This window comes from Cetorhinus maximus, chromosome 10 (genome assembly GCF_964194155.1).
Source record: "Cetorhinus maximus chromosome 10, sCetMax3.hap1.1, whole genome shotgun sequence".
Taxonomy (NCBI): Eukaryota; Metazoa; Chordata; class Chondrichthyes; order Lamniformes; family Cetorhinidae; genus Cetorhinus; species Cetorhinus maximus.
The window spans coordinates 10,649,502-10,673,715 of NC_135888.1; the positions used below are offsets into that span (position 1 = coordinate 10,649,502).

At 43.2% G+C, this 24,214-nt stretch overlaps 1 protein-coding gene and 1 non-coding gene across 7 annotated transcripts in view; one reads left to right on the forward strand and one right to left on the reverse strand.

Moving 5' to 3' along the window:
• The window catches only part of garnl3 (GTPase activating Rap/RanGAP domain like 3), a 421,640-nt gene that overhangs the window by 46,270 nt on the left and 351,156 nt on the right, over positions 1 to 24,214 (reverse strand). For 3 of the 6 annotated variants that reach the window (XM_078549944.1, XM_078549943.1, XM_078549947.1), the window contains 7 exons: positions 24,094 to 24,195; positions 19,854 to 19,965; positions 16,777 to 16,875; positions 13,623 to 13,739; positions 12,440 to 12,600; positions 9,283 to 9,441; positions 384 to 450 (listed from right to left, as the gene is read on the reverse strand). In XM_078549944.1, the coding sequence (XP_078406070.1) occupies positions 384 to 450; positions 9,283 to 9,441; positions 12,440 to 12,600; positions 13,623 to 13,739; positions 16,777 to 16,875; positions 19,854 to 19,965; positions 24,094 to 24,195 (817 nt within the window). The remainder of the gene's footprint in view (positions 1 to 383; positions 451 to 9,282; positions 9,442 to 12,439; positions 12,601 to 13,622; positions 13,740 to 16,776; positions 16,876 to 19,853; positions 19,966 to 24,093; positions 24,196 to 24,214) is intronic. The other 3 variants (XM_078549946.1, XM_078549945.1, XM_078549948.1) reach the window with 1 other exon arrangement.
• On the forward strand, positions 5,083 to 5,172 carry trnap-agg (transfer RNA proline (anticodon AGG)). The gene is given in 2 exon segments: positions 5,083 to 5,118; positions 5,137 to 5,172. It is a non-coding gene; the product is annotated as a tRNA-Pro (tRNA).

The following is a 24,214-nucleotide window of genomic DNA, read 5'->3' on the forward strand; positions in this document are numbered from 1 at the left end:
TGGTACACCAACACATTATACCATCGGGACCTTTTGAAAGTTAGGACAGCATATGTAATCCTGGCTTCAGCACAGTGTCTGGACTACAGGAGGGTAAACAGGCAAGTCGATGATTGGTAAGTAACCGACTGCAGTTTTCGTCTGTGATTGAGAAAGATAGACTGATGCAGCAGATGCCTGTGTAGCTGTGTTATTTAAATACTGTCTCAATGCTACAACACCATTGCATCCAACCGCATGAAAGGCCAGGTTGAACAATGTTACGGAATATATCTACAATTAGAACAAATGCATAGATAACGTCTGCTTTGTTCCTCAATGAAGCTAAACCTTTACAGCCATTAAATCAGTTGCTAGCAAACACACGAAAGTTTTCAACTTACAGTTATAACAGAGTAATAGTCCTGCTTCACCATCTTCATACACATCAATAGCTGCAACAAAATTAACCTGCAATGATAATGGGTAGTGCATAGTGTTGACAAGAAGTATGGAAAGTCTTAACTTTTGAAACAAGGTCTCAATATGCAAGGATAAGTTTCAGTATAGCCAAGACTACTCTTGCCACCAGCCTAACTGAACATTACATTGATAATGCAGAGCAGCAAAGTCTCGTGAGTGTCACTGGCCAGCAGTACCAATCCATCCATTTAATATTTCTGAGCTATATCACTGTTAGATGGACACAGACCCATAGGTCTAAACAAGTTTACAATCTCTCACCCTTGCTGATCAGAAAGGTCGTTCCTGAATGTTAAGAGTGCAGCTTATTGATATGGATTACTGCAAAAGAGTAAAAATATACAGACGTATTCGCTGCACAAATTATATCAGTTGTTAGAATGTCTACACTTCCCAAACTATGTAATGTAGCCAATTATCTGGTAAAATAAATGATACCCAAATGATAGCAAAATAATCCCTGCTATACTTCAAGCTGAAAAACATGTGTGAGAATTGTTGTAGGGTGCTGGTTTCGGTTCGGTAGGAGTTCTGGAGGAGTCTTCGTAGTCATGGGTAGGTTAACTGTAAGTCTTTATTGACTCTTAGAACAAATTTACAAATATACAGTAAAGGGCACAAACTAGGAGCTGTCTCCATGCTTGCTGGTACACATGGCTCTGTCCAACACCAGACTGACCCTGGGCGCAGGTCATGTGCTTCTTACATCACTGTTTGGGTGGTACTGTACTCAGTCCCACTTTAACCTTATATGTTCCAGACCTTTATACAACAAGAATATTCTAAAATATTGCAAGGTGGGACTCCTGGTTATACAGCTGAGCCTGCAGCCTTGCTTAGATTTAATACTGCAGTACTGACAGATTCTAATCCTTGCTCATACTGTCATTGGATCAATAGGGCTTAACAAGATAAACAGCTGGAAAACACGAGCGTGACAGCAGACATAAGCAGTAACCACCAGCAGTACCAAGATTCCGACATGGCAATAATGGTGAAAGTACATTAGCTCTCATCTCTGACAAGAGTAGTAATCTGCCCCACAGGGATGGGGACGCTACGAGAGGGAGCGTGGAGAATGGAAGGGTAGGGAATGATCACCTCGGTTTTTCTGTTTGCGTTGCTACTATCGTCGGAAAGGGGAAAATCCAGGTAAAAGCTCAACTTCTCCCTAGCATGGGGATTGAAATCACTTCCCTGTCAAACCCTCAGCTAAGAGTTCTATCATGCCACAGAATTTACAGCACAGAAACAGGCCATTTGGCCCAATTTGAAGCCAGTGCTTCAAATTCTCTTCCTCCCACTCCTCTTCCTTTAACTCTATTAGCATATCCTTCCATTCCTCTCTAATGCGTATATCTACATCCTGGGGGGTTATCGTTGACCAGAAACTGAACTGGACCAGCCATATAAATACTGTGGCTACAAGAGCAGGTCAGAAGCTGGAAATTCTGCGGAGAGTAACTCACCTCCTGACTCTCCAAAGCCTGTCCACCATCCACAAGGCACAAGTCAGGAGTATGATGGAATACTCCCCACTTGCCTGGATGAGTGCAGCCCCAACAACACTCAAGAAGCTTGACACCATCCAGGACAAAGCAGCCCGCTTGATTGGCACGCGATCCATAACCGAAACCCTCCACCAACATTTGTAGCAGTGTGTGACATTTACAGATGCACTGCAGCAACTCACCCAGGTTCCTACGACAGCACCTTCCAAACCCACGACCTCTATCAACTAGAATAGTGCTTCCCAAATATTTTCCCACTATGACTCCATTTCGAGGCTTAAAAATTGCCATGACCCTTTAGCGGGAGCTTTGAAAGTGGAGGGGCCTCTGAGCCTGTGAGCGCGAGGAGCATGGAGAACCTTAAGAGCAGGAGTGGGGAGGCAGGCAAAATGTTTAATCTTCAGGAGTTTTTAAAAACCTGCCCTTTCACAGGGTTTTTTGGAGCAGGAATCAGGCCTCAAAGGTCGACCAATTAGGCCACGTCCACCATTAATGAAAAGCAAGGATTTAAAGGGGCCTCGTAGCTGTTAATGTTCAGTCAGCGCTCACAACCCCAGAATCTCGTCTCGTGACCCCACTGAGGGCTGTGAACCACAGTTTGGGAAGCCCTGACTGAGAAGGGCAAGGGCAGAAGGTGCATGGGAACACCACCACCTGCAAGTTCCCCTCCAAGCCACACACCATCCCGAGTTGGAACTATGTCGTCGTTCCTTCACTGTCTCAGGATCAAAATCCTGGGACTTCCTTCCTAACAGCACTGTGGGTGTACTTACACAACCTGGACTGTGGAGGTTCAAGAAAGTGGCTCACCATCACCTTAAAAGCGTAATAAAGGGATGGGCAATAAATGCTGGCCTAGCCAGCGACGCCCACAACCTGTGAAAGAATAAATTAAAAAAAGGTTCCCCTTAAAGGCATGTCTGCTATTCGCCTTAATTACTCTACATCGTAGCAGGTTCCGCATTCTTACCACTCTGGATGAAGTTCTCCCGAATTCCCTATTTGATTACTGGCGACTATTTTATAGATATGGTGGCAAGTTTTGAATTCTCCCACGACTGGAAACATTTTCTCTTCACGTACCCTATGAAAACCTTTCATAAACCTAAGGCCTTTATCAGGCCACTACAGAAAAGAGCCCCAGCTTGTTCGGACTTTCCCATAAGCAGGTTAGCATGCAGTTCTGTGGCCCTATATAAATGGTTTTGTGAAGAAAATCCTGGTTTTCTCAAAAATAATAAACCAATAGTTCTGCTGATCTTGAGCTGACAGAATGGTATACAATAGCCACCACTGAGTATGAGAACTGCTGGGCAGGCATTCTTCACACAACTATACAGCTATATGGGAAAATAATACAGCAAAATGGCAGTGTGTTCACCAGCGGTAAATGCCGTACCATCGAGTCAGCAGCCTGCCTTATTCCATGGCTTTCAATCATACAGAGTTGAATACACTGAAGCAGCTTGGTCTAGAGAAGCACAGTATTATACACTACAGACAGCAAAGGTCTTAGCAACGAGTGCACTGGAGACTGTGTTAAACTCAGATCTATTAGAATCATAGAAAGCTTAAAGCACAGGGGGCCACTTGGCCCCAGGTCTGTGCCAGCGAAAAATTAGCCACCCAGCCTAATCCCACTTTCCAGCATTTGGTCTGTATCCCTGCAGATTACTGCACTTCAGGTGCACATTCAGGCACCTTTTGAATTAGCTGAGGTTTTCTGCTTCTACCACCTTTTCTGGTAGTGAGTTCCAGTTCCCTATCAGCCTCTGGGTGAAAATAAAATCATCTCACCTCTAATCCTACTACCAATCAATCACTTTAAATCTATGCCCCCAAGTCACTGACGTCTCTGCTAAAGTAACTTCTCATCCACTTTTTGCAGGGCCCTCACAATTTTGTAGCTGATGAGGGAAAATTCAACAAAAGGCTAAGTCATAGGAAGAAATAGATTTGGAACAATACAAGTGTCTTGCCGTGGAGATTAAAATAGACTTCATTAAATAAGAGCCATCACACGTTAAAAAGAGAAAACTGAATTGAATATTGTTGAACTGAAGTGAGGATTAAAATCTGAACTTTCAGGACCATGGAGACCTCCTTCTCTTTAGGAGGGGAAAAAAGGATGGATATTCTTGCAGGTTAAATGTCCTACAGCATCCAGCTGAAAAAACTTTGTTGCCGTGGTAACAATTATCGATTGGAACACCAGGAGTCAGAACTTTTGATAATGAGCTTGTCATCACTGTGCAAGAAACAGGAAATTGAAGCTATTTGATTCAATGCAACTTTTGAAGGCACATCTAAAGGATGTTCATGACTAAATGCCAAGATTACAACACTGGGAACAATTACTGGAGTGGTAAAGGTGTAAGAATGATAAATCACACAATTAGCAGGAGGAAGCAGATGAGATGAAAGCAGCCAGAATTTGTGAGAACACAGGAGTTGCTTCACACGCTGGTTGATGAATGGATAGAGGCTGCTCAAATCTCTGCGGGGCCATTTGAACGAAGATTTCAAAGTGTACATGTCTCTGAATCATTTATCTAAGCAAATCTAGTGATTACAGGTAAAATCAGAGACTCCTGTGAGTGCCTTAAGAGTGGCAATTCCAACAAGACCATATGAGGAAGGCAATATGAGGAAGGTGCATCAGCATCACTTGCACCATGTGGCGATGCTGTGGCCATTAACTCCCCACAGATGGTTTTACATTTCATACATATGTCACGAAACTATAACATTTTTCATAATATTATTATAGGCTTACGGGTGTGAGTGTGGATGGTTCTGTCTGTGTGACTGATTTAATTGAATTAGAGTCAGATAGACTGCAAGGTTGAAATTATCAAGAGAGTTAGGTGTAAAGCAGACTTTTGAAATGGATGGATAAGCCAGGATGAGGGTTCCAAAGAGAAGGTGTGAATGAAATATGCATTTTTAGATAAGTGAAGGGATTGTTTGATTTTCAAAGGTATGGTAGGATGTTTGCAACTAACAAGATAAGCAAGGTCAAGCAGTGTGTTTATTTTTCCCAAAGGTACTGACCATATTGGCAACATGAAAGATTTGTATATTATGGGAAAAGTAAATTTCTGAAGCTGGCTCGTTGGTCTAGGGGTATGACTCTCGCTTAGGGATTTTTATGGTGTGAGTATGCAAGAGGTCCCGGGTTCAATTCCCGGATGAGCCCTTGTACCGTTTGGTTGGAGGAGTTGCAGATAGTAAAGAGGATTGTCAAAGGATACAACGGGATATAGATTGGTTGGAGACTTGGGCGAAGAATGGCAGATGGAGTTTAATTGGGACAAATGTAAGGTAATGCATTTTGGAAGGTCTAATACAGGCAGGAATTATTCAGTAAATGGAAGAACCCTAAAATGCATTGACGGGCAGAGGGATCTGGGTGTACAGGTCCACAGGTCACTGAAAATGGCAACGCAAGTGGATAAGGTCGCCAGGAAGGCATATGGCATGCTTGCCTTCATTGGCAGGGGTATTGAGTATAAAAGCTGGGAAGTCATGCTGCAGTTGTATAGAACCTTGGTTAGGCCACACTTGGAATATTACGTGTAATTCTGGTCGCCACATTACCAGAAGGATATGGAGGCGTTGGAGAGGGTGCAGAGGAGGTTTACCAGGATGCTGCCTGGTCTGGAGGTTAGTAGCTATGAGGAGAGGTTGGAGAAACTCGGATTGTTCTCACTAGAATGACGGAGATTGAGGGACGACTTGATGGAAGTTTACAAAATTATGAGTGGCATGGACAGAGTAGATAGTCAGAAGCTTTTTCCCAGGGTGGAAGTCAATTACTAGGGGGCATAGGTTTAAGGTGAGAGGAGAAAACTATAGAGGAAATGTGCGGGGCAAGTTTTTTATGCAGAGGGTAGTAAATTTCTGGAATTCGCTGCCAGAGGAGGTGGTGGAAGCAGGTACGATAGTGGTGTTTAAGAGGCAGCTTGACAAATACATGAATAGGATGGGAATAGAGGGATACGGATCCCGGAAGTGCAAAATGTTTTAGTTGACGGGCAATATGATCGGCGCAGGCTTGGAGGGCCGAAGGGCCTGTTCCTGTGCTGTACTTTTCTTTGTTCTTTGAAGACATGTAGAACAATGGTATTTTACACACTAAAGAGAGAGAAACATATATAAAGAAGGATGGAAGGTTATGTGGGGTGTAGCTGTGTAACATCTTGAAAGGAACGCCGTGTAAAGCAGCCTTGGGGAAAAGCCTCTAGCCACTTTTGCAGAAGTTTCCAGTAACTAAATTTTTGTGTTAAAAAGCCTTTGGAATTCCACTGTCGAGTGGGTGCTTGTGGTAACCTTACTGGATTGCCTATTTAAATTTAAAATCTATTTTGGACTGTTGCCATAAAAGGGGTGTGTAGTTGGGAGTCAGATTAGTTAGGAGTTTTGGGATCTGTTATAGTATTAAGTAACTGTAATCTTATGTCTGTGTTTGAATTCTTTTCTTTTGTTAATAAATGTTTTAATTTAATTTTTAAAATCTCTAAAGTTGGTAGTGGACTCACTACTTCTGAATTCAGTGCACAAAACTTCTCGTAATAAATACAAATTGCAAAACCGTTGTGATAGCATGGCCAAGTTTCCCTTGTGGATTTTGTCCGCCAGGCACATAATCACCTGCCATGTCATAACACATAGCTCAGATGTCCAATAACTTGCTATTTTTCTGGTATTGTTAGGGGCAGCTTTGCATGTTCACTGGTAACGGAAAGGCAGTTTTCACTACAAATATATGTTAATTGGAGTGAGTCATTTGGACAAAGCTAGATCTATTTTGAGCGTTTTCCAATATTTTTGCCGCCTGTGATGCAATAATCCAGCTGGCAGCACTGCAATAATGAACATCGTGAGAAAATTACATAGAAGTAAGGACACAGCAGCATTTGGTGCACTTAACCTGAAGGATAACAACATCCTGTAACTAGACAAACAGCATGTTCCTCAGCACAATATCAGTGAAACTCAGTGCATAACATCATCATCAAACGTTTTAACTCCCAGGTAAATACTGATTGTAACATGGAGACAAAGGGCTGATTTTAATTTTCGGTGGTAGTGGGAAACAGTAGGTGCAGATTGACCACCCATTAAATACCCATCTGATCTTCCTCTCTCATGGGCAGGATTTTCCCCCCGTCGGGGGGGTGGGGGGGTTGAAGTGCGGGCGTGCAAGCGGCCCCAATTGGGGGCGCGCCGCCATTTTATGCGGGTGGGCCAATTAAGGCCCGCCCAGCGTGACATCCGCACGGAAGCACTATGCACTCCCTGTGCAGGCAGTGGGGGGGTGGGGGGGGCTCCCTAAACCAGAGAGTGCACTCTTTTGTGCATGTGCACGAAAGAGTGCACTCGTCTCCCTGAGGCTAAGTGCTGCCTCAGGGAGTTCGGCTCTACAATGAAAAATATTAAAAATAGGAAAAAAAAATCCCTGACATGTCCCCTCATGTGACACTGTCACATGAGTTGGGACCTGTCCATAACTTTTTAAAAAGCTTTAGTTAAATTTTTTAAAACCTACATGAAACCTCATCCCACCCGAGGATGAGGTTTCATGCTTTTTCTAATGCCCGCCAAGGCTCCCGGCCTGCCCGCCAACCCTAAGGTTGGACGGGCGGGTCCATTAATTACTTCAATGACTCTGCCAATGGCCTCAATTGGCCATTGACAGGTCAGCGGGTGCTGATTTTGCTGCGCCTTCGCCTACCTGAAAATTTAAATGGGGCACGGTGACATCGGGAGTTCCACCCGACGTTACCGCGCGTCATTTTACGTGTCGGCGAGCAGGGGCCCCACCCCCCGCCCTCCCCACTCGCCGACGGGAAAATCCTGCCCCATGTCTTCAATGATCGACAAGGCCTACAATGGGCAATGTGTCAGCCCTGGCTCAGTTGGCAGCTCACTCACTTCTGACTGAGGAAGTTCTGGGTTCAAGTTCCACTCCAGGGCTTGAACACTAAAATCAAGGCTGACACTCCGGTGCAGTACTGAGGGAGTACTGCACTGACAGAGATGCTGTCTTTCAGATGAAACGTTAAACTAAGGCCTCCACTGCTTGCGCAGGTGGATGTAAAAGATCCCATGGCACTATTTTGAAGGAGAGCAAGGGAATTATCTATCCCCAGTGCCCTTAATAATATTTATCCCTCAATCAACATCCCAAACAGAGATTATCTGGTCATTATCACACTGCTGTTTGTGGGAGTTTGCTACATGCAAATTGGCTGCCGTATTTCCTACATTACAATAGTGATTACAGCCAATAATGTACTTTTTGAGGTATAAAGTGCTTTGAGATGCCAAGTAGTCATGAAAAGCGCTATATAAATGCAGGTCTTTTTTTCTTTTATGTGACTCAGACAGGCCTAAAGAAATAGTGCCACACTGGTTCCTGTGAGGTTGGCAGCCGAGGGACATTGTTAGGGCAGCACTGGAGGGAGCTTACCCTGCATCCAGCTGTGCTACGCCAGACATTTGAATACAGAGGATATGGAAAATGATCCATTTCCCTCTGCATTAACATCTCAGATAAGCACAAAAAACAGTAAACGGCTAGTTTTTAATAAGAATGGTTAACAATGTGAGGTAGCCCAGTCATCAGAATGAAGGGTCTTTCATCTGAAGTGTTAACATGTCCTCTTCTCCTACCAGATGCTGACAGATCTCCATGCGTTTAAGGATTTTCTGTTTACCTATTATAGGATATTTAAATTCCAACCATTTTCTTCTTGCTGCAGGACAAATTCCCGTCACTGTTGTACAGGTTAACTTGATTCAATTAAAGGCACCTAGAGATTTCAGTCTGCCCTGATTCTTGGACATAAAATTGGCTGCAAGCCAAGCAAAACATTTTATCATGATATAAAATCACGCTAAACTTAAAAGATATTTCAATAATAGCCCCCATAAGCCATGAAAAAGTGTGGCCTTTCTAAATTTGAAATGTAATCCTGCTTTAATGAATAAGTGCAACAATACACAGGGAACTCAGTAATGCTTCAGATTTTCAGCTTGTCCATGAACAAGGACCCTGTTAATTTCTTTTTCTTCAAAATTACATGTGCTGCTAAATACTTCTAATTCATGCTGTCTTTTTCGTTACACAACAAATTATTTGTTTAATCTCAATTCCCAGTTTTATGTTAGGATGCGCATGTTTACATGAACCCGAATGATTTTCAGGGCAATGAGGTAGCTCTGAGCCACTCAAAGTGAAAATTGTTAAGGTACGATGCAGGTTTTCCATTGGCTAGTTGCATGCCTTGAGCTCTGCACTCACCTTACTTGCATCAACATGGTGCAACCTGTAGGATTCCCCCGTGCTCTCGTTCACTAAGTCAAACTGATGGCGGAATGCAACGCAGATTAGGTTGTCATTTTCTCCAGTGGGTCCATCCACAAGGGTCATTACGACGGGTGGGTCGGACAAGCATATTTCCTGTGCACAGACAAAGAGGGCAAAGTGATTACATCTGAGAAGCTGAAAGAAAAGGAAGAACCCCATTTCCACAGAATCTTAAGCGTTCTCTGTAAAAATTGCAGTCATTTGAGCAGGGGAGTGGAACTAACTAGATTTCTCTTCAAAAGAGCCAGCACAGACTTAATGGACTGAATGGCCTCCTTCTAGGCTATACCATTCTGTGATTCTATGGTTTCCCAATGAGCTACAATGTGCTTCTTGCATCTGAATCGGAAGGTCATGAGTCTAAGTCTCCTTCCAAAGTGCCACATTGTCAGAGGTGCTGTCTTTTGAATGAGATTTTAAACCAAGGCCCCATCTGTCCTGTCAGGTGGATGGAAAATAAAATCCATGGCACTATTTGAAAAGCAAGGGAGTTATTGCGAGTGTCCTGGCTATTATTCATCCTTCAATCAACATCATGAAAACATATTATCTGGTCATTATCACATTGCTGTTCTTAGGAGCTTGTTTGGACGCAAATTGGCTGCTGCATGACAACAGTGATCATACTTCAAAAGCATTCCATTGACAGTAAAGCACTTTGGGGTTTCCTAAAGTCATGAAAGCGGCTATATAAATGCACATTTTTCTTTATCCAGCCAATAAAAGAAAGTTTTGCATTTATATAGCGCTGTTCTGAACCACTGGACATCTCAAAGCACTTTACAGTCAATACAAGGCAATAGTTAGACCACACCTAGAATACTGTGAACAGTTTTGGTCCCCTCATCTGAAGAAAGATATACTGGCATTGGAGGCAGTCCAGAGAAGGTTCACTAGGATGATCCTGGGTATGGAGGGATTTACTTATGAGGAGAGGTTGAGTAGGTTGGGCCTGTACTCATTGGAGTATAGAAAAATGAAAGGCGACCTTATTGAAACATATAAGATTCTTAGGGGGCTTAACAGGGAAGATGCTGAGAGGTTGTTTCCTCTTGTGGGAGAGTCTAGGACAAGAGGGCATAATCTCAGAGTAAGGGGTCGCCCATTTAAAACAGAAATGAGGAGGAATTTCTTCTCTCAGAGGGTAGTGAAATTCTTTACCTCTGAGGGCTGTAGAGGCTGGGTCGTTAAGTATATTCAAGGCTGAGATAGACAGATCTCAGGAATCAAGGGTTATGGGGAAAAGACAGGAAAGTGGAGTTGAGGTTTATCAGATCAGCCATGATCTCATTGAATGGCAGAGCAGGCTCGATGGGCCGAATGGCCTACTTCTATTTCTACGTCTTATGATCTTATGAAGTACTTTTTAAAGTGTAGGCATTGCTGTGGAAAACGCAGCAGCCGATATGCGCTCAATGAATTATTTTTCGAACATTAACACTTTTTTTATGCTTTACAACCAATTTGCACATAGCAAAGTTCCAAAAACAGCAATGAGATAAAAGTTAAATGAATCTGTTTTTGATAGCGTGGTTCAGGGACAAATGCTGGCTTGGAAAACAGGATGGCATCTGTTACTTAACACAAAAAACTAAGACTCCATCTGGTTGTTAAAGGTCCTATGCAAAAGATGGCACCTCCAACAATGCAGCACTCCTTTAGTAACGCAATAAAGGTCAATCTAGATTATTTGGCCCAGTCCTGGAGTGTGGCTTGTACATGCAGCCTTCTGATTCTGAAGGAGATTGGCATTAATTAAACTGTGCTGACTCTATTAAATTTATATAAGACATCAAAAGAATCAATTGCAAGTGAATTTATTTTTTCTTAAAACCAAAATGCACAGCAATCATTATCTTTGGTCGGTGAGCTATTGTTATTTTATCCTTCAAAATTATGACGTTCAAAAGGAAATGAACTGAACACTCTAGGGAAAAGTCAACCTGTCCTTCGAGAACATTGGGGACTTTAGGGCCTCACCAAGGTAGGGAACAGAGGCGGATGGTGCCAGCCATTTTAGGGGAGGGTTCAGGACCCTGCAAGGGTTGCCCATCCCCACAAGGCAGGTAGTCAATTAGGCTCATTAAGGTCCTTGTTAATGATCATTAAAGGAGGATCATTGAGATTTTCCAATCAGCTTCCAGTTTTCCCATGTGACAGGGAGCAGTACAGCTGCGTGGAGGTGAGCAGCCAGCAGCAGGCCTGGATGCCAGTGTTCCAGGCAGGTCTACAGGCTGCCCCTGCCTGTGGGGTGGGGGTGCAGCTAAGGGCCATCCAGTAGAGGGATATTCCACAACCCCACCTGCCCCCAGCCACCCACCAACCCCCCACAGTGGTGGCCTGGCTGCTTTTTCTGTTTTTTTCATTTGATTTTTTTTTTTAAAAGGCTGGGGAGAGGAAACCTTCATGTTGAAGTGCCCTCTAATTATCTACCCTTTACTGCAGCGGGATGCTCCTCTGATTGGCCCTCCAGCTTTGATAGCCCTCATTGCCACACTTAATTGGATGCCAATTATGGGGGTGCCCTGGTCAAAATCCCAATGAGTATCTGTATCGCCCGAGGTTGAGTCTGGGATCCAGAAACAGTCCCAGCTCCTGTTTCCCATCCCTGAAGCAAAAATTCAGCCCTGTGCCTTCACAATTTCAAACTGTGTCAATCGATTAACAAATAAACCGATATCACAGAGGAATGGTAAAGGAATATGTCCATCAAATTTAAGGTGAAAAGTGCTACACTTGTGCAAACATTTGCATCAGTTACATGGGCTCGCTCATTTGCATATCTATTGGATGTGTCATTCGCAATGTCAAAGATTGTCCATAATTTCTGAAAAGATGGCAGCACATCATCATAAACAGGGTTTATCAAAATTTGGACACTCTTTTCAATTAGAGTTCCTTCTAATCAAAGGAATGCAGATGTGGACTAACTGGACATGGTTCTATCACCTTCAGTCTTCACAGTGGTGTTGCACTGTCCACATGAGGGGCCTGCTCCCCACCGATATTCCAAGTGAAGCCAAGTCCAACCATCAGGTTGATTTGACCCAACTATATGCAAGGGTAAAGCACCGCGGTTACAAAATCTTACCCTGATGTACTGGAATTCCTCAACAGGTGATTCTGCGGATGTTTGCAGGCTTGGAAAGCTGTTGAGATTTTTCTTCGTAATGAGCAGCAGCTTGTTCCGAATGGCCGTGACAATCCGCAGCTCAGTGCCGTGATGCGTGTTGATGGCGTACAAATGGCAGCCTTTTGAGGCAAAACAGTAGAAATATAGAGTGGCAGACTGTGATGTGACAAGACACTTTGGCACTGCACATTGAAGGCTCTGTTTCCCGTGACCACTAGTTCCTTCACAACAACAAACATTCTGCTCTTCTGAATGTTTCAAAAAGACTGAAATTGAAAATTCCATCTTTTGTGACTTTGAACGGTTCCCGTGGTTTTCAACCTTAGAGAAAGCAAGTGATTTCCTACCAATATTGGCACACTCCTGGAGGGCCCCTGCATATATTGGTACAATCCAAAGGACTCCCTGCAACTACAGGTACACCTCTGGAGCGCTCAAACCACAGCTTCTAAAAAAATAGCACCAACGTCCCAATGAAAATAGCGGTCTCTGCACAGTGAGCCTTATTTTCCTTAACACTCGGCACAATGTCAATTCCACAACCTTTGACCTTTAACTATCAGAAAGGAATTGTGACCTAGAAGTGAATGTTGACAAAATTAGTGGGTGAATACTTAACAAGTTGTATAAACACCTGTCTCACCATTCTAAATTAATATTTGAATGCCTCTGTTAAAATAGTAATGAGTAAAATAGTAGCCCACATTCATTAAATCTTCATCCATTAATATTTCACATGTCCTTTAGTAGGGGTGTAGCTTTAAATGATATTAGAATTCTGCTGGTTTACTGAGAGAGAAACTGGTGTTCAGTATGATAAATGTATTCACATTTTAAGGGGTGCAGGTTCCACAAGTTCACAGCTGATTGGTAAAGCTTGAAAATTAAAGGATATATTCTTGTTTTACTTTGAGAAAGTTGGCAGAGGTTACCCGATGAATGTTAATATGTATACTATGACGCAAAACAATAATTCTTGTGTGAATTCTCACCACCACCACCACGTGTTGTAGTGCGATCTCCACTCTTAGCCCGTGGTGAATTATCCTCATTTGTTGGTTGAAAAATGGAAGGAACATTTTGGTGACACTCACTCTAGGGAACATATTCTCGAATGGCACTAATTATTAATGTATGTTACCTTTTGTTTTTTCAAGCTTGTTGTCCTTGCAATCGGATTTGCTCCTCACCAGTTGTTTTTCCTCCAGAGCTTTCTTGATTGCGCTCAGTCTAAAGACGAACAGACGTGCATCTTTCCCTGTGGGGAGAAGCGACACATTTTGCTTAGATTCAATGACAGACGAGCAGTAAAGGCAGGCGCAAGCTTCACTGCAACCCCAGTGTGGCAGATACATCTGTTCTCATTGGATTCCATCCAGGTAGAGTGAGGGAATGAGAAAACGCAAGGAGAATTGCAGGCTGCTTTTTTGTTACACTAGTGCCCGTCTTCCTGGCCCATCTTTCGAAACCTCAAGATGTGGCTGGCACTGGCAAGGCTACAGTTCATTTCCCATTGCCAGCTGCTCTCCGTAGCAACTGTTTTTACAACTGGGTGGTTTGCAGGTAGACCATCAGGAGGACATCATTTAAACAAGAAAACATCAGCTTTCATTGTCATTTCTGCTGCTACCAGGCCACAAATGACCAGATTTGTTGAATTCAGACGCACAATTTGTCATTTTAAAAAATTCTTCCATGGGAAGTTGCTCCCGCTGGCAAGGCCAGCATTTTTTGCTCATCCCTAATTGCCCTTGAACTGAGTGGCTTTAGCGGGTGGTTATGAGTCAACCACATTTCTGTGGGTCTGCAGTCACATGTAAGCCAGACCAGGTAAAGATGGCAGATTTCCTTCCCTAAAGGGTATTAATGAACCAGGTGGGTTTTTACAACAGATAGTTTCATGATCACCACTACTGAGACTAGCTTTCAATGTGGTGGGGTTTGAACTTGTGGCCTGTGGGTTACTAGTCTAATCTCATAATCACAAAACTGGCAGAGCTGGTTAGGCAGAAAATAAAATGTTGCATAATTCCATTCTGAATATTTATATATTGATGCAGGAGAGAGAAGGGTATTCAAGCACATTTATCCCTACCTAAATCATGTTTGAGCAACTCAACCTCATTGGTTGTTTATTATTTAACATGTTACTTTTACACAAGGGAGAGTTATGAATCTGTTTGCATGGCAGGACACACACGGGTTTGTTTTGACTTTGGGGGGGTTACTGTAAGGCAGGTGATATAGGATCAGCTGCACAATTATCCACCTCTGGTCAATGGGAATGAATATGGGGAGAGATGTCTGACAGGCGACTGCCCTAATAACCAGGGTAACATCACATGATTAGGGAAAGGAGCTGCAGCAGTGAAAAGGCCCAGAACGACATCGTTTGAGTTCAGTAAGCATGAAGGTTTCAGACAGGGAGATGCATTCTGGATGGTGGCGGCAATGTACTTTGACCAACAATGGGCAACCTTCTCTCCTTTTCTGCTGGCAATGCTTCTCCACAATAATAAATATGGTTGATGCACCAATGAGGAGAGGTGTATGGCAGGTAACTGATCTAACACCTATTTTACACTATTGGCCAAAGGCGAAGTTACTCTCCCCATGCAGTGATACTCGCATTACAGCAGGCGATCCTGGCAAGAGCCACCTCACTAGTTACAATTGTCCTTTCGCAATTAAATCCTGTGCAAATCAAAAAAGCAACTACAAGGCATGAGTAAAAGATATCTCAACCTTTCAAATCCCCTCGTGTTGACAACTTGTATTGCAATAGAAACTGGCTCCTTTATGCCGATGGCAGAATTATGGGCCTACACTTGGCTGTGTGTACTGGAAAGTGCAGTACAGCTAATACAGAGAGACCTGTGCACCACCGGCCAGCTGCAGTCCAACAGTGTAAAAATGCCCTTTGATTCGTTACAGGGCCAATTTGAAAAATGTCAGGATTCATGCTAGTGAACATTCGCATTGCTGTGCCAAGTTTCACTAATGGTAAAGGGGAGGATTTTACCTCCACTCCACACACTGATTGTTCTTTTAATGAAGAAGGATTTCTTGATGTCAATCTTACATTTACCTTTTACCCTTTTAATACATGACATTTTCCACCACTGACTCTCAGGGGGAGGGTCAGACAGGCAGAACAAGGTTTTGACAGGACATAATGTACTTTCTCCTCAATTACAGAGCTAGAAATGTAGATTAACTCCATACAAGTGTTGCAATTTGTTCTATTTACATGTTCCCGTAAACTTATCAAGCTTTGAATCTGCTAAGATCTGCCATTCTGCCAGGTCATATTAAAAGCAAGACAAATACGTTCCTAAGTTGATGGACACGATAACATAGGAATCATTGTAACACTTGTAAAGTTCCTGTAGTTAATACAACCTTGGGGATATGTTATAGTTTCTTGCACTTGCAGTTATCAATTCTAAAACCAGCAGCAAGAAATGCTCTTTTAATCATTCCATTTAATGGACATTGTAAACGCTGCATACCCTGGTCGAAACCTTGAACTAATATCATTCCCCCACTCATTAAAGCCATTCGTTTATATACATAGTAAATGTCAATAGCTAAGATTTATCATTTCAAAGCAGCTTACAGATTACAGGTCACTACAGCTAGTGGGGTCGCTGGTAAAACCCTTTTTCTTGTAATTGACACAATAATAAAAGCCTGGTATGTGAGCATGAATGAGCATTCAGCGATAGATTAAAAAACTTACCTTTAGATGAGACAGCCACAATGCAGCATCCCGTCAGCTATTGAATTTCACTGGATAATGTCACATTTCCACAGGCAGACGGAGAGGCCCACATCCCTTACATTTTAATGAATCAAGCAATTCAGGAGAGAAATGATACCAGGTGAAGCTCGAGAAGAGGCATCACCAATGGGCCCCTCAGTGGGGGCATTTGCCAGCATATAGGCAGTTTCTTTTTATTCTTCAGTGATATGTGGGTGTCCTTCCTTAAAGGACATTAGTGAACCAGGTGAGTTTTTACAACAATCGATGATAGTTGTCACTGTCACTACTGAAACTAGCTTTATATTCCAGATTTTTTTTATTGGTTGAATTTAAATTCCACCAGCAGCCATGGTCAGATTTGAACCAGTCTCCCCAGAACATGAGCCTGGGGCTCTGGATTACTAGTGCAATGATATTACCACTACACCACCAACTCCCTGTATAATAAAAAACTATCTTCAAGATCACATGATTCCCGCTCTCGCCAGCCAAAGGCCGACCTCGTATGATCATTCTCACTGGAGCTCACCTTTGTCAGCTCTGGTGAGCAAGAGGTCCTGAGTTTCCAAGATGTCCATCTGTTTCACTGGCAACGTCCTATCAAAGACCGGCACTGGGGTCTGCCCCTCTACATAAACCAGAAACAACCAGCATTGAAATTAGGCAAGTCTCATATACCTCAAAAAAAAAAATTAACCCTTTCCCCGCAGTCTAAAATTGTCAAAAATAAATGAAAGCATAATCCTGCAGATGCTGGAAATCTTAAATAAAAACGGAAGGTACTGGAAATTCTCAGCAGGTCTGTCAGAATTTGTGGAGAGAGAAACAGAGTTAGAGTTTCGAGTTGAATATGACTCTTCTTTGGAAGAAAGTTCTGAGGAAGAGTCATAACTGACTTGAAATGTTAACTCTGTTTCTCTCTCCGCAGATGCTGCCAAACCTGCTGAGTATTTCCAGCACTTTCCATTTTTTATTTCAAAATGAAATGAAACTAGGACAAAATGTTTTTGGAGCAACTGTTTAAGATCTGGGTGGCATGGTGGCGCAGTGGTTAGCGCTGCTGCCTCACAGCTCCAGGGACCTGGGTTTGATCCTGAGCTCGGGTGTCTGTCTGTGTGGAGTTTGCACATTCCCCCTGCGTCTGCGTGGGTTTCTGCCAGGCGCTCTGGTTTCCTCCCAACGTCCAAAGACGTGCTGATTAGGTGGATTGGCTACGTAGATTGTCCCCCAGTGTGTGTGCATGTGAGTGTGTGCCTTGTGATGGACTAGCATCCCGTCCTGGGTGTACCCAGCCTAGCGCCCATCGCCTGTCGGGATAGGCTCTGACTCCCTGTGATCCTGAACTGGATGAAGCGGTTCTGGAAAAGTGGGTGCTTAAGGCCTCACTGGGACACCTCACTGTGTGTGATGTCAACAGTCTCTCCATCTAATCTAGTGCCCCACTGTACTAGGAACGCAGCATTAGTTTTGCAGTTTGTATCAAAGTCATAAAAAGTAAACTTTAAAAAGAAAAGTTAAATGCAATTGAAACAAAAGGGAAAGGAGTTGAAGATTGTACCGGGCACGTACTTGCGCATAGAAAGGCATCCCCAGGCTGAATTTAAACTGCTGATCACGCCCGTTAAATTAGTGGGCTCGGACAACAGATAAAGTCAAGGTAGACTCACGGCTCAAGCTGATGCAAAAGTGAACTGCACCGTAAAAGGGAGATGACGCAATCAGGGCACAGCCATCACCTCAATGACCCTAGGCTAGTCCATGCACCAATCCCTCCAACCAGCACAATCAGGACATCACCACTGACAATTAGTTTCAATTGAATATCAATTAACTTTATTTCTAGAGTATATGGAGTTACTAGGTTCACACAAAAAGGTTTGAATATTTCTTAAAATTCAGTCACCATAAAACAGAAAGTTTATCATTAAATCTCTGACTTATTAAAGAAAAATTAATAACTTATAAACCTCTGTTTCACACTCACTTTCAGTTTTGTAAAACCAAGGTGTTTCATCTCACTAAAGTAGATGAGAAACAGAGTAGGATGTTAACACAGACCTGTGTGCGTGTTTGGGTATGGTGTGTGATTACGTGTAAATGCATGTGTATGTTTCTGAGCTTTTTGTGCATGTCCTTATGTGGTTATGTTTGAGTGGGGGGGGGGGGGGGGGGAGTGCGTGTCTCTGTGTGCAAGTGTTTTTGTGATTGTGCACATGCATGTGTGTGATTGTGCATGAATGCATGTGTAGGTGTGCATGTTTTTGTGCTTGTGTGTGCATGTACTTGAGTGGGAACGTGTTTGTGCACATGTGTTTGTGTGACTGTGTATCTATGCGTGTGGGTGTGCTGTCATGTGCGTGTGCATGTGTGGGTGCGTTTGCAAGTGTGGGTGTTATTGTATGTGTAGATATTTTCATGTTTGTGTGTGCATGCACTTGAATGGGGGCATGTTTGTGTGCATGTGTTTGTGTGAATATTTGTGGGTGTGTTTGCATGTGTACCTGTGTGTGTGTGTGTGTGTGTGTGTGTTTATGTGTGTGTGTGTAAGAGCATTTGTTTCAGAAAAAAACATTGAAAAAAACCAAAGTTTGTTGGCAGAGTTTTAAAATAAAGCACATTTGCATTTCAAATCAACCTGGTGTGTGTGGAATGTGAGAATTTCTATTCTTGAAAATAAAGTGACATACTTTTGGATAAATCTGAGCAATTTAACATTGAATGTAAGTAAACATGAGGTAAACAAAAGAAGTCTAAAACTGCAGGGTTTTTGAAACAAAAATACCTTGCTTTAGTCATAGAGGTGGGAAATATATTCCACAAATTCACAATGGAAAGATATTTTCAATTAGGACTTAAGGTTGCTGGAGAACAGCATGCTGGATCAAATAACACAAATTGCCACTCTATATGGGAATCCAAGTCCATGAAGTTAAAGTTGCTCTGAACCACTCATTGCTGTGACCTCCTCTACTCCATGTGTCCTGGATAATGGATTACTGAAACCCCACAAGCTCGAATAACCTTCCATCAATGTGTTTACTGTAGTGTCAGCATGCTACAAGGTGCAAGACGCAAAAAACACCAACTAATTGGCCTCGTGATAAACAACTGCAATTGTGACAAGCAGCTTGTGACTTAGTGGGAAGCATATTGACTTCCCTATCACATTTCCAATGAGAATTAGGCTTCACAATAGTGACAATGTTATTCAGCGTCAAAGATTGAAGCCACAGATATTTTGTTCATCCACTGTGTGTGAAAATCCCAGTTACATATGTTGCGCTACAAATGGTGATGATGCACATTGCAAAAGGTTCTAGTCATTGATCAGAATGGGCTTGTTGGTTACAGTCATGAAGTCAATAGTTACAACATCAACCAAGTCAGTCAATAAATTATCAGGCTGTGCACCACATTGTGCATTTTATCCTCAATGCACAGACATTCCACTCTGACTTTAAAGCTGACTGCAATAAACGTTGATGTGAATCATGTGAACTGACTAGTACAAGGAAACAGATAGTCGTGATGCACACGCAATGAGATTACTTCACTGCGACAAGTGGTTGGCACTGAATGTCAATTCGAGATTAATGAGACACTAACCGTCTAACAACAATACTCCAGCGTCTGTGGAGATTAGTAACGACTGTCCCCAGGAATCACTGCAGATGATTTCGAAGGGGAAATTACTGCAGAAACACTGAGGCTCCCAGGGCTAGAAGGCAAAGTACACAAAGAATGCAATTTAGATGATCTCACAATGAACAGAATACGATGGTACCACACGTGAATGCATTAATTAAAATAACTTTAAGAACATAAATTCATTTCTTCAGAGCTGAAAGGTAGAATGTGTGCATTTATTTTTGACTTCCATTTTATAATGATGCTTCCACTGAAAGGGCTGCTTTATCACAAACTCACTTAGCACATTATTTGCCAAAATTCCCTGGTTTGCTGCTTATTACGCTGGGAATTGAGCACATAGCCAGCAGCAAATGAGCTACAGACTTTCCCTACAGAGTTCAACATACATGTTTGGACTCCCCTTTACAGCAGAAGTACAGTGTTCCTTGGGCGTGGAGCAGAACTGACTGAGGACACTGCTCTCCTAATGAATCCAAGAACAAATCTGCTTCTCCCCAAAGCCCCTCCACCTCCCCAGCCATTCCCCTCATGCAGGCTGGAGTTATTCTGTCAAACCCAGTATTCGCAGAAGGAAGGTTTGATGAGATATCTCTGGACAGAGTAGATAGGAAGAAACTATTCCCACTTGTGAAAGGATCGAGGATGAGAGGGCACAGGTTTAAATTGGCAAAAGCAATATGAGAAAAGGCTTTTTCTTGGTTAAGGTCTGGAATGCACCGCCTGAAAGTCTGGTGAAGGCTGGTTCCATTGAAGCATTCAAAATGGAATTAGACTGTTCTCTGAAAAGGAAGAAAGTGCAGGGTTTTGGGGAGAAGGTGGGAAAATGGCAGTAAACGAATTGCTCATTCGGAGAGCTTGTGCAGACAAGATGGGCCAAATGGCCTCCTTCTGCGCTGTAGCAATTCTGTGATTCTGAGAATGCCAACTTTTCTCCACAGTACAGCCAACACAAATGAACATTTAAAGAAAGGATTTGCCAGAAGGCTCAGACCTATTTAAGTGGCTGCTACACACTCACACACACACACGCTGACTATAAGTTTTACCATTTAACAACGCATATAACATTTAACATGACTTGAATGACCTCTAAGAAGAGGCAACAGGGCCTAAAGAGTAGCGGAACCCACTAATAGGCCCCCTCCCTCTCAAACTGCCATTGTTGCCCCAGGGTCCAGCCTCACCTGCTCTCCTGGTGGTCCCTGGGTTCAGTGCTGGCATTGGGGATAGGAAGGGAAATTGGATGGGTACCTGAGCCTTGACCCTGCCATCATTTACCAGCAGCAGGAGGTCAGAGCTTGGATGGCCTACTTGGGGAGGGAGGGAAATCCAAACTGGCACAGGTAAAAGCCCGGATGTGGATGTAAGCCTCCCATCTGATTTTTTCTCACGTTCTGCTGATTTTAGTCAGTGGAGGATAAAGCACTCCCATGTTTTACCCGAACTTACAGGAACTAATAGATAAGGACAAAGGGCTTTAGGCTGGCTGAGAATGGTTGTGGTGTTCTCAACAGATTCCCACTTTCATTCAGACACTTAGCTTTCACTGAGCTGTTGCACTGAATTAAGTGGAATTGTAAGTTCAGAAAGACAGCCATATTTAAAGGAAACAAATATAAACACAATCACAGTCCAACATTAATGAAGTCCAAACCCAGATACACACAGCTTTCACACTGAGGGGTTGATTTTAACTTTTCTAATGAAAAAGGAGCAATGCTGACATGGGTGTCCTTGTACACCAGTCACTGGAAGCAAGCATGCAGTTGCAGCGAGTAGTTAAGAAGGCAAGTGGCACATTGGCCTTCATTGCGAAAGGATTTGAGGTACAGGAGCAGGGTGTCTTACTGTGGCTGTACAGGGCCTTGGTGGGACCACGCCTGGAGTGTTGTGTGTAGTTTTGGTCTCCTTCCCTAAGAAAGGATATACTTGCCATAGAGGGAGTGCAGCCAAGGTTCACCAGACTGATTCCTAGAATGGCAGGATTGTAGTATGAGGATAGATGGGGTCGACTAGGCCCTGTATTCACTGGAGTTTAGAAGAATGAGAGAGGGTCTCATTAAAATGTATACAATTCTGAGAGGGCCGAACAGACTGGATGCAAGGATGATGTTTCCTCTGGCTGGGGGAGGAGGGGTCTAGAACAAGGGGTCAAAGTCTCAGGATACCGGATAGGCCATTTAGGACTGAGATGAGGAGAAACTCATCACTCAGAAGGTGGTGAGCCTATGGAATTCGCTACCACAAAATGCCGTGGAGCCCATGTCACTGAATATATTTAAGAAGGAAATAGATAGATTTCTAGAGTCTAAAGGCATCGAGCGGTATGGGGAGAGAGTGGGAATATGGCGTTGAGATAGAGGATCAGCCATGATCATATTGAATGGCGGAGCAGGCTCGAAGGGCCGAATGACCTACTGCTGCTCCTATTTTCTATGTTTCTATGTAACATCGCGTTGTCGCCCATAATGTCCACCCGCTATGGCAGTGTCTGTCGTTATGGCATAGTCTGTCCGTTGAATTCAATAGGAAAAAAAAGGTGAGACATAACATAAATCAGGCAAAGTAGATAACAGGCAAGTGATCAGATATCAATCCTTTACATAGCAGCAAAAGTTAAAATAACCTGCTTAGAGTCCAAAAGTGTACCAGAAACTCAACGGCCTGAATTTTTCAGGTGGCAGGGTCTTCCCAGCTGACCCCGAGTGTCTCGGTGCCATTTCACGCTTGAATGAGCGTTCAGTGGCCGCAGGAGCTCCTCACTCGGGAGGAAGTCACGCCTTAGAGAGCTGCCGGCCAATCTGATTGGCTGGCAACTCTCCAGTCCCTGCAGCGGCAGCACTGCAATAGACAGAGGAAGAAATGCAGGAGGACGCCTGAGACTAAGTCCAAGCATCGAAGGCCCAGGTAAGTTCAAGGGGCCCCGGGAGGGAGGGAGGGTAGGGAAGGCCTGAGGTGGGGGAAGGTGGGTGGTGCAAAAAGGGCAATCGGGGGAGAGGCCATTGGGGGGGGGGGGGGAGGAAGGAATCAATCTCTGGAGGGGGGGGTGCCAATTTCAAAAGGGGTCTTCTGATGGAGATGCCACCCCTCCTATTCGCCTGAGATGTAACTCTGTTGATTTTCAGCCTTTCCCCACCAAGTCCAATGCTCCCGTCAGTCTAAAAATTGAGGCTGGATGGGAAATGGCCCTTAAATGGCCAATAATTGGAGGGAATCTCATCCCTTCAATTTGATGCTCACCCCCCCCACCCTGCCTAAAAACCAGTGGATGAGCGTGAAATTCTGGCCAACATACCATTGCACCTTAAACAGAAACTTGTAAAACAGTTTTGATCTCCTGTGGAATAACTTGGTAAGGAAATGTCTGAAGGGCAGCACATTGATTTATATTCTCTGCACTGGTTTTATTCCAATGATTGGATAGGTAGAAATCGAGCTTCACTGGCTCATTGGATCAACAAGGGAAAGGTTTCCTCTGTGTTCCAGCTGCACTGCACCAAAATTGTAAATCCATTTATAAAAGAGCACATTTACAATTTAATTACACACAGTGCAGGGCAGAAATCTTCCCCGGGTTCATTATTCAACCCAGCAAAAAACAGAGCACATTTGGAGCAATGCTATATTCTCAGTAAGTCAAATAACATTAAAGAAATGATCTCTTCACACAGCTGTATTCTATATTACATTTTCTTTTGCTGTATGTTCAATTTGGGAGGTTGGTCACCCTGCTTTTGCACATTCATTCGACTTAGTTGCTTGCACTTTGAAAACAATTTTGAAAGTGTTAATATAAAAAAATCGTCATTAAATAGAAGCTTGAGGTATACAGAAACATTTCATGGGATGTGCACAGTGCAGAGCTCCTCCTTATTCCTATTCTCTCCCTATATAGGGAATCATACAGCATAGAAGGAGGCCATTCAGCCCACCAGGTCTGGAATGTTGGAATGCTAGTCTGCTATTAGGAAACCAGTTCCAACTTACTGAAGAAAGGGTAAACTGCTCGGTGATACATTGGACCTTACAGCAGGCTAGTCACTTATATAGTCACTTTGCATTTCCTGAACATAAATATTTAGAAAATTATACGTAATTGTATTCAATAACTTGACATAACTTAACTATTCAAGCAAACAGAACGGAACAAAATATTTCAAATATAACTAAGATTTCCTTTACAAAAACACTTTACATTGTTCCTTCTTTTTGACCAAGTAAAAGTCTTTACTCCTTCATCCAATGTGCTGCTGGCTGGAAAATGAACCAAGGATCTGCTAAACTCATCCAGGTCATCCTGTCATGATAGAGGGAAA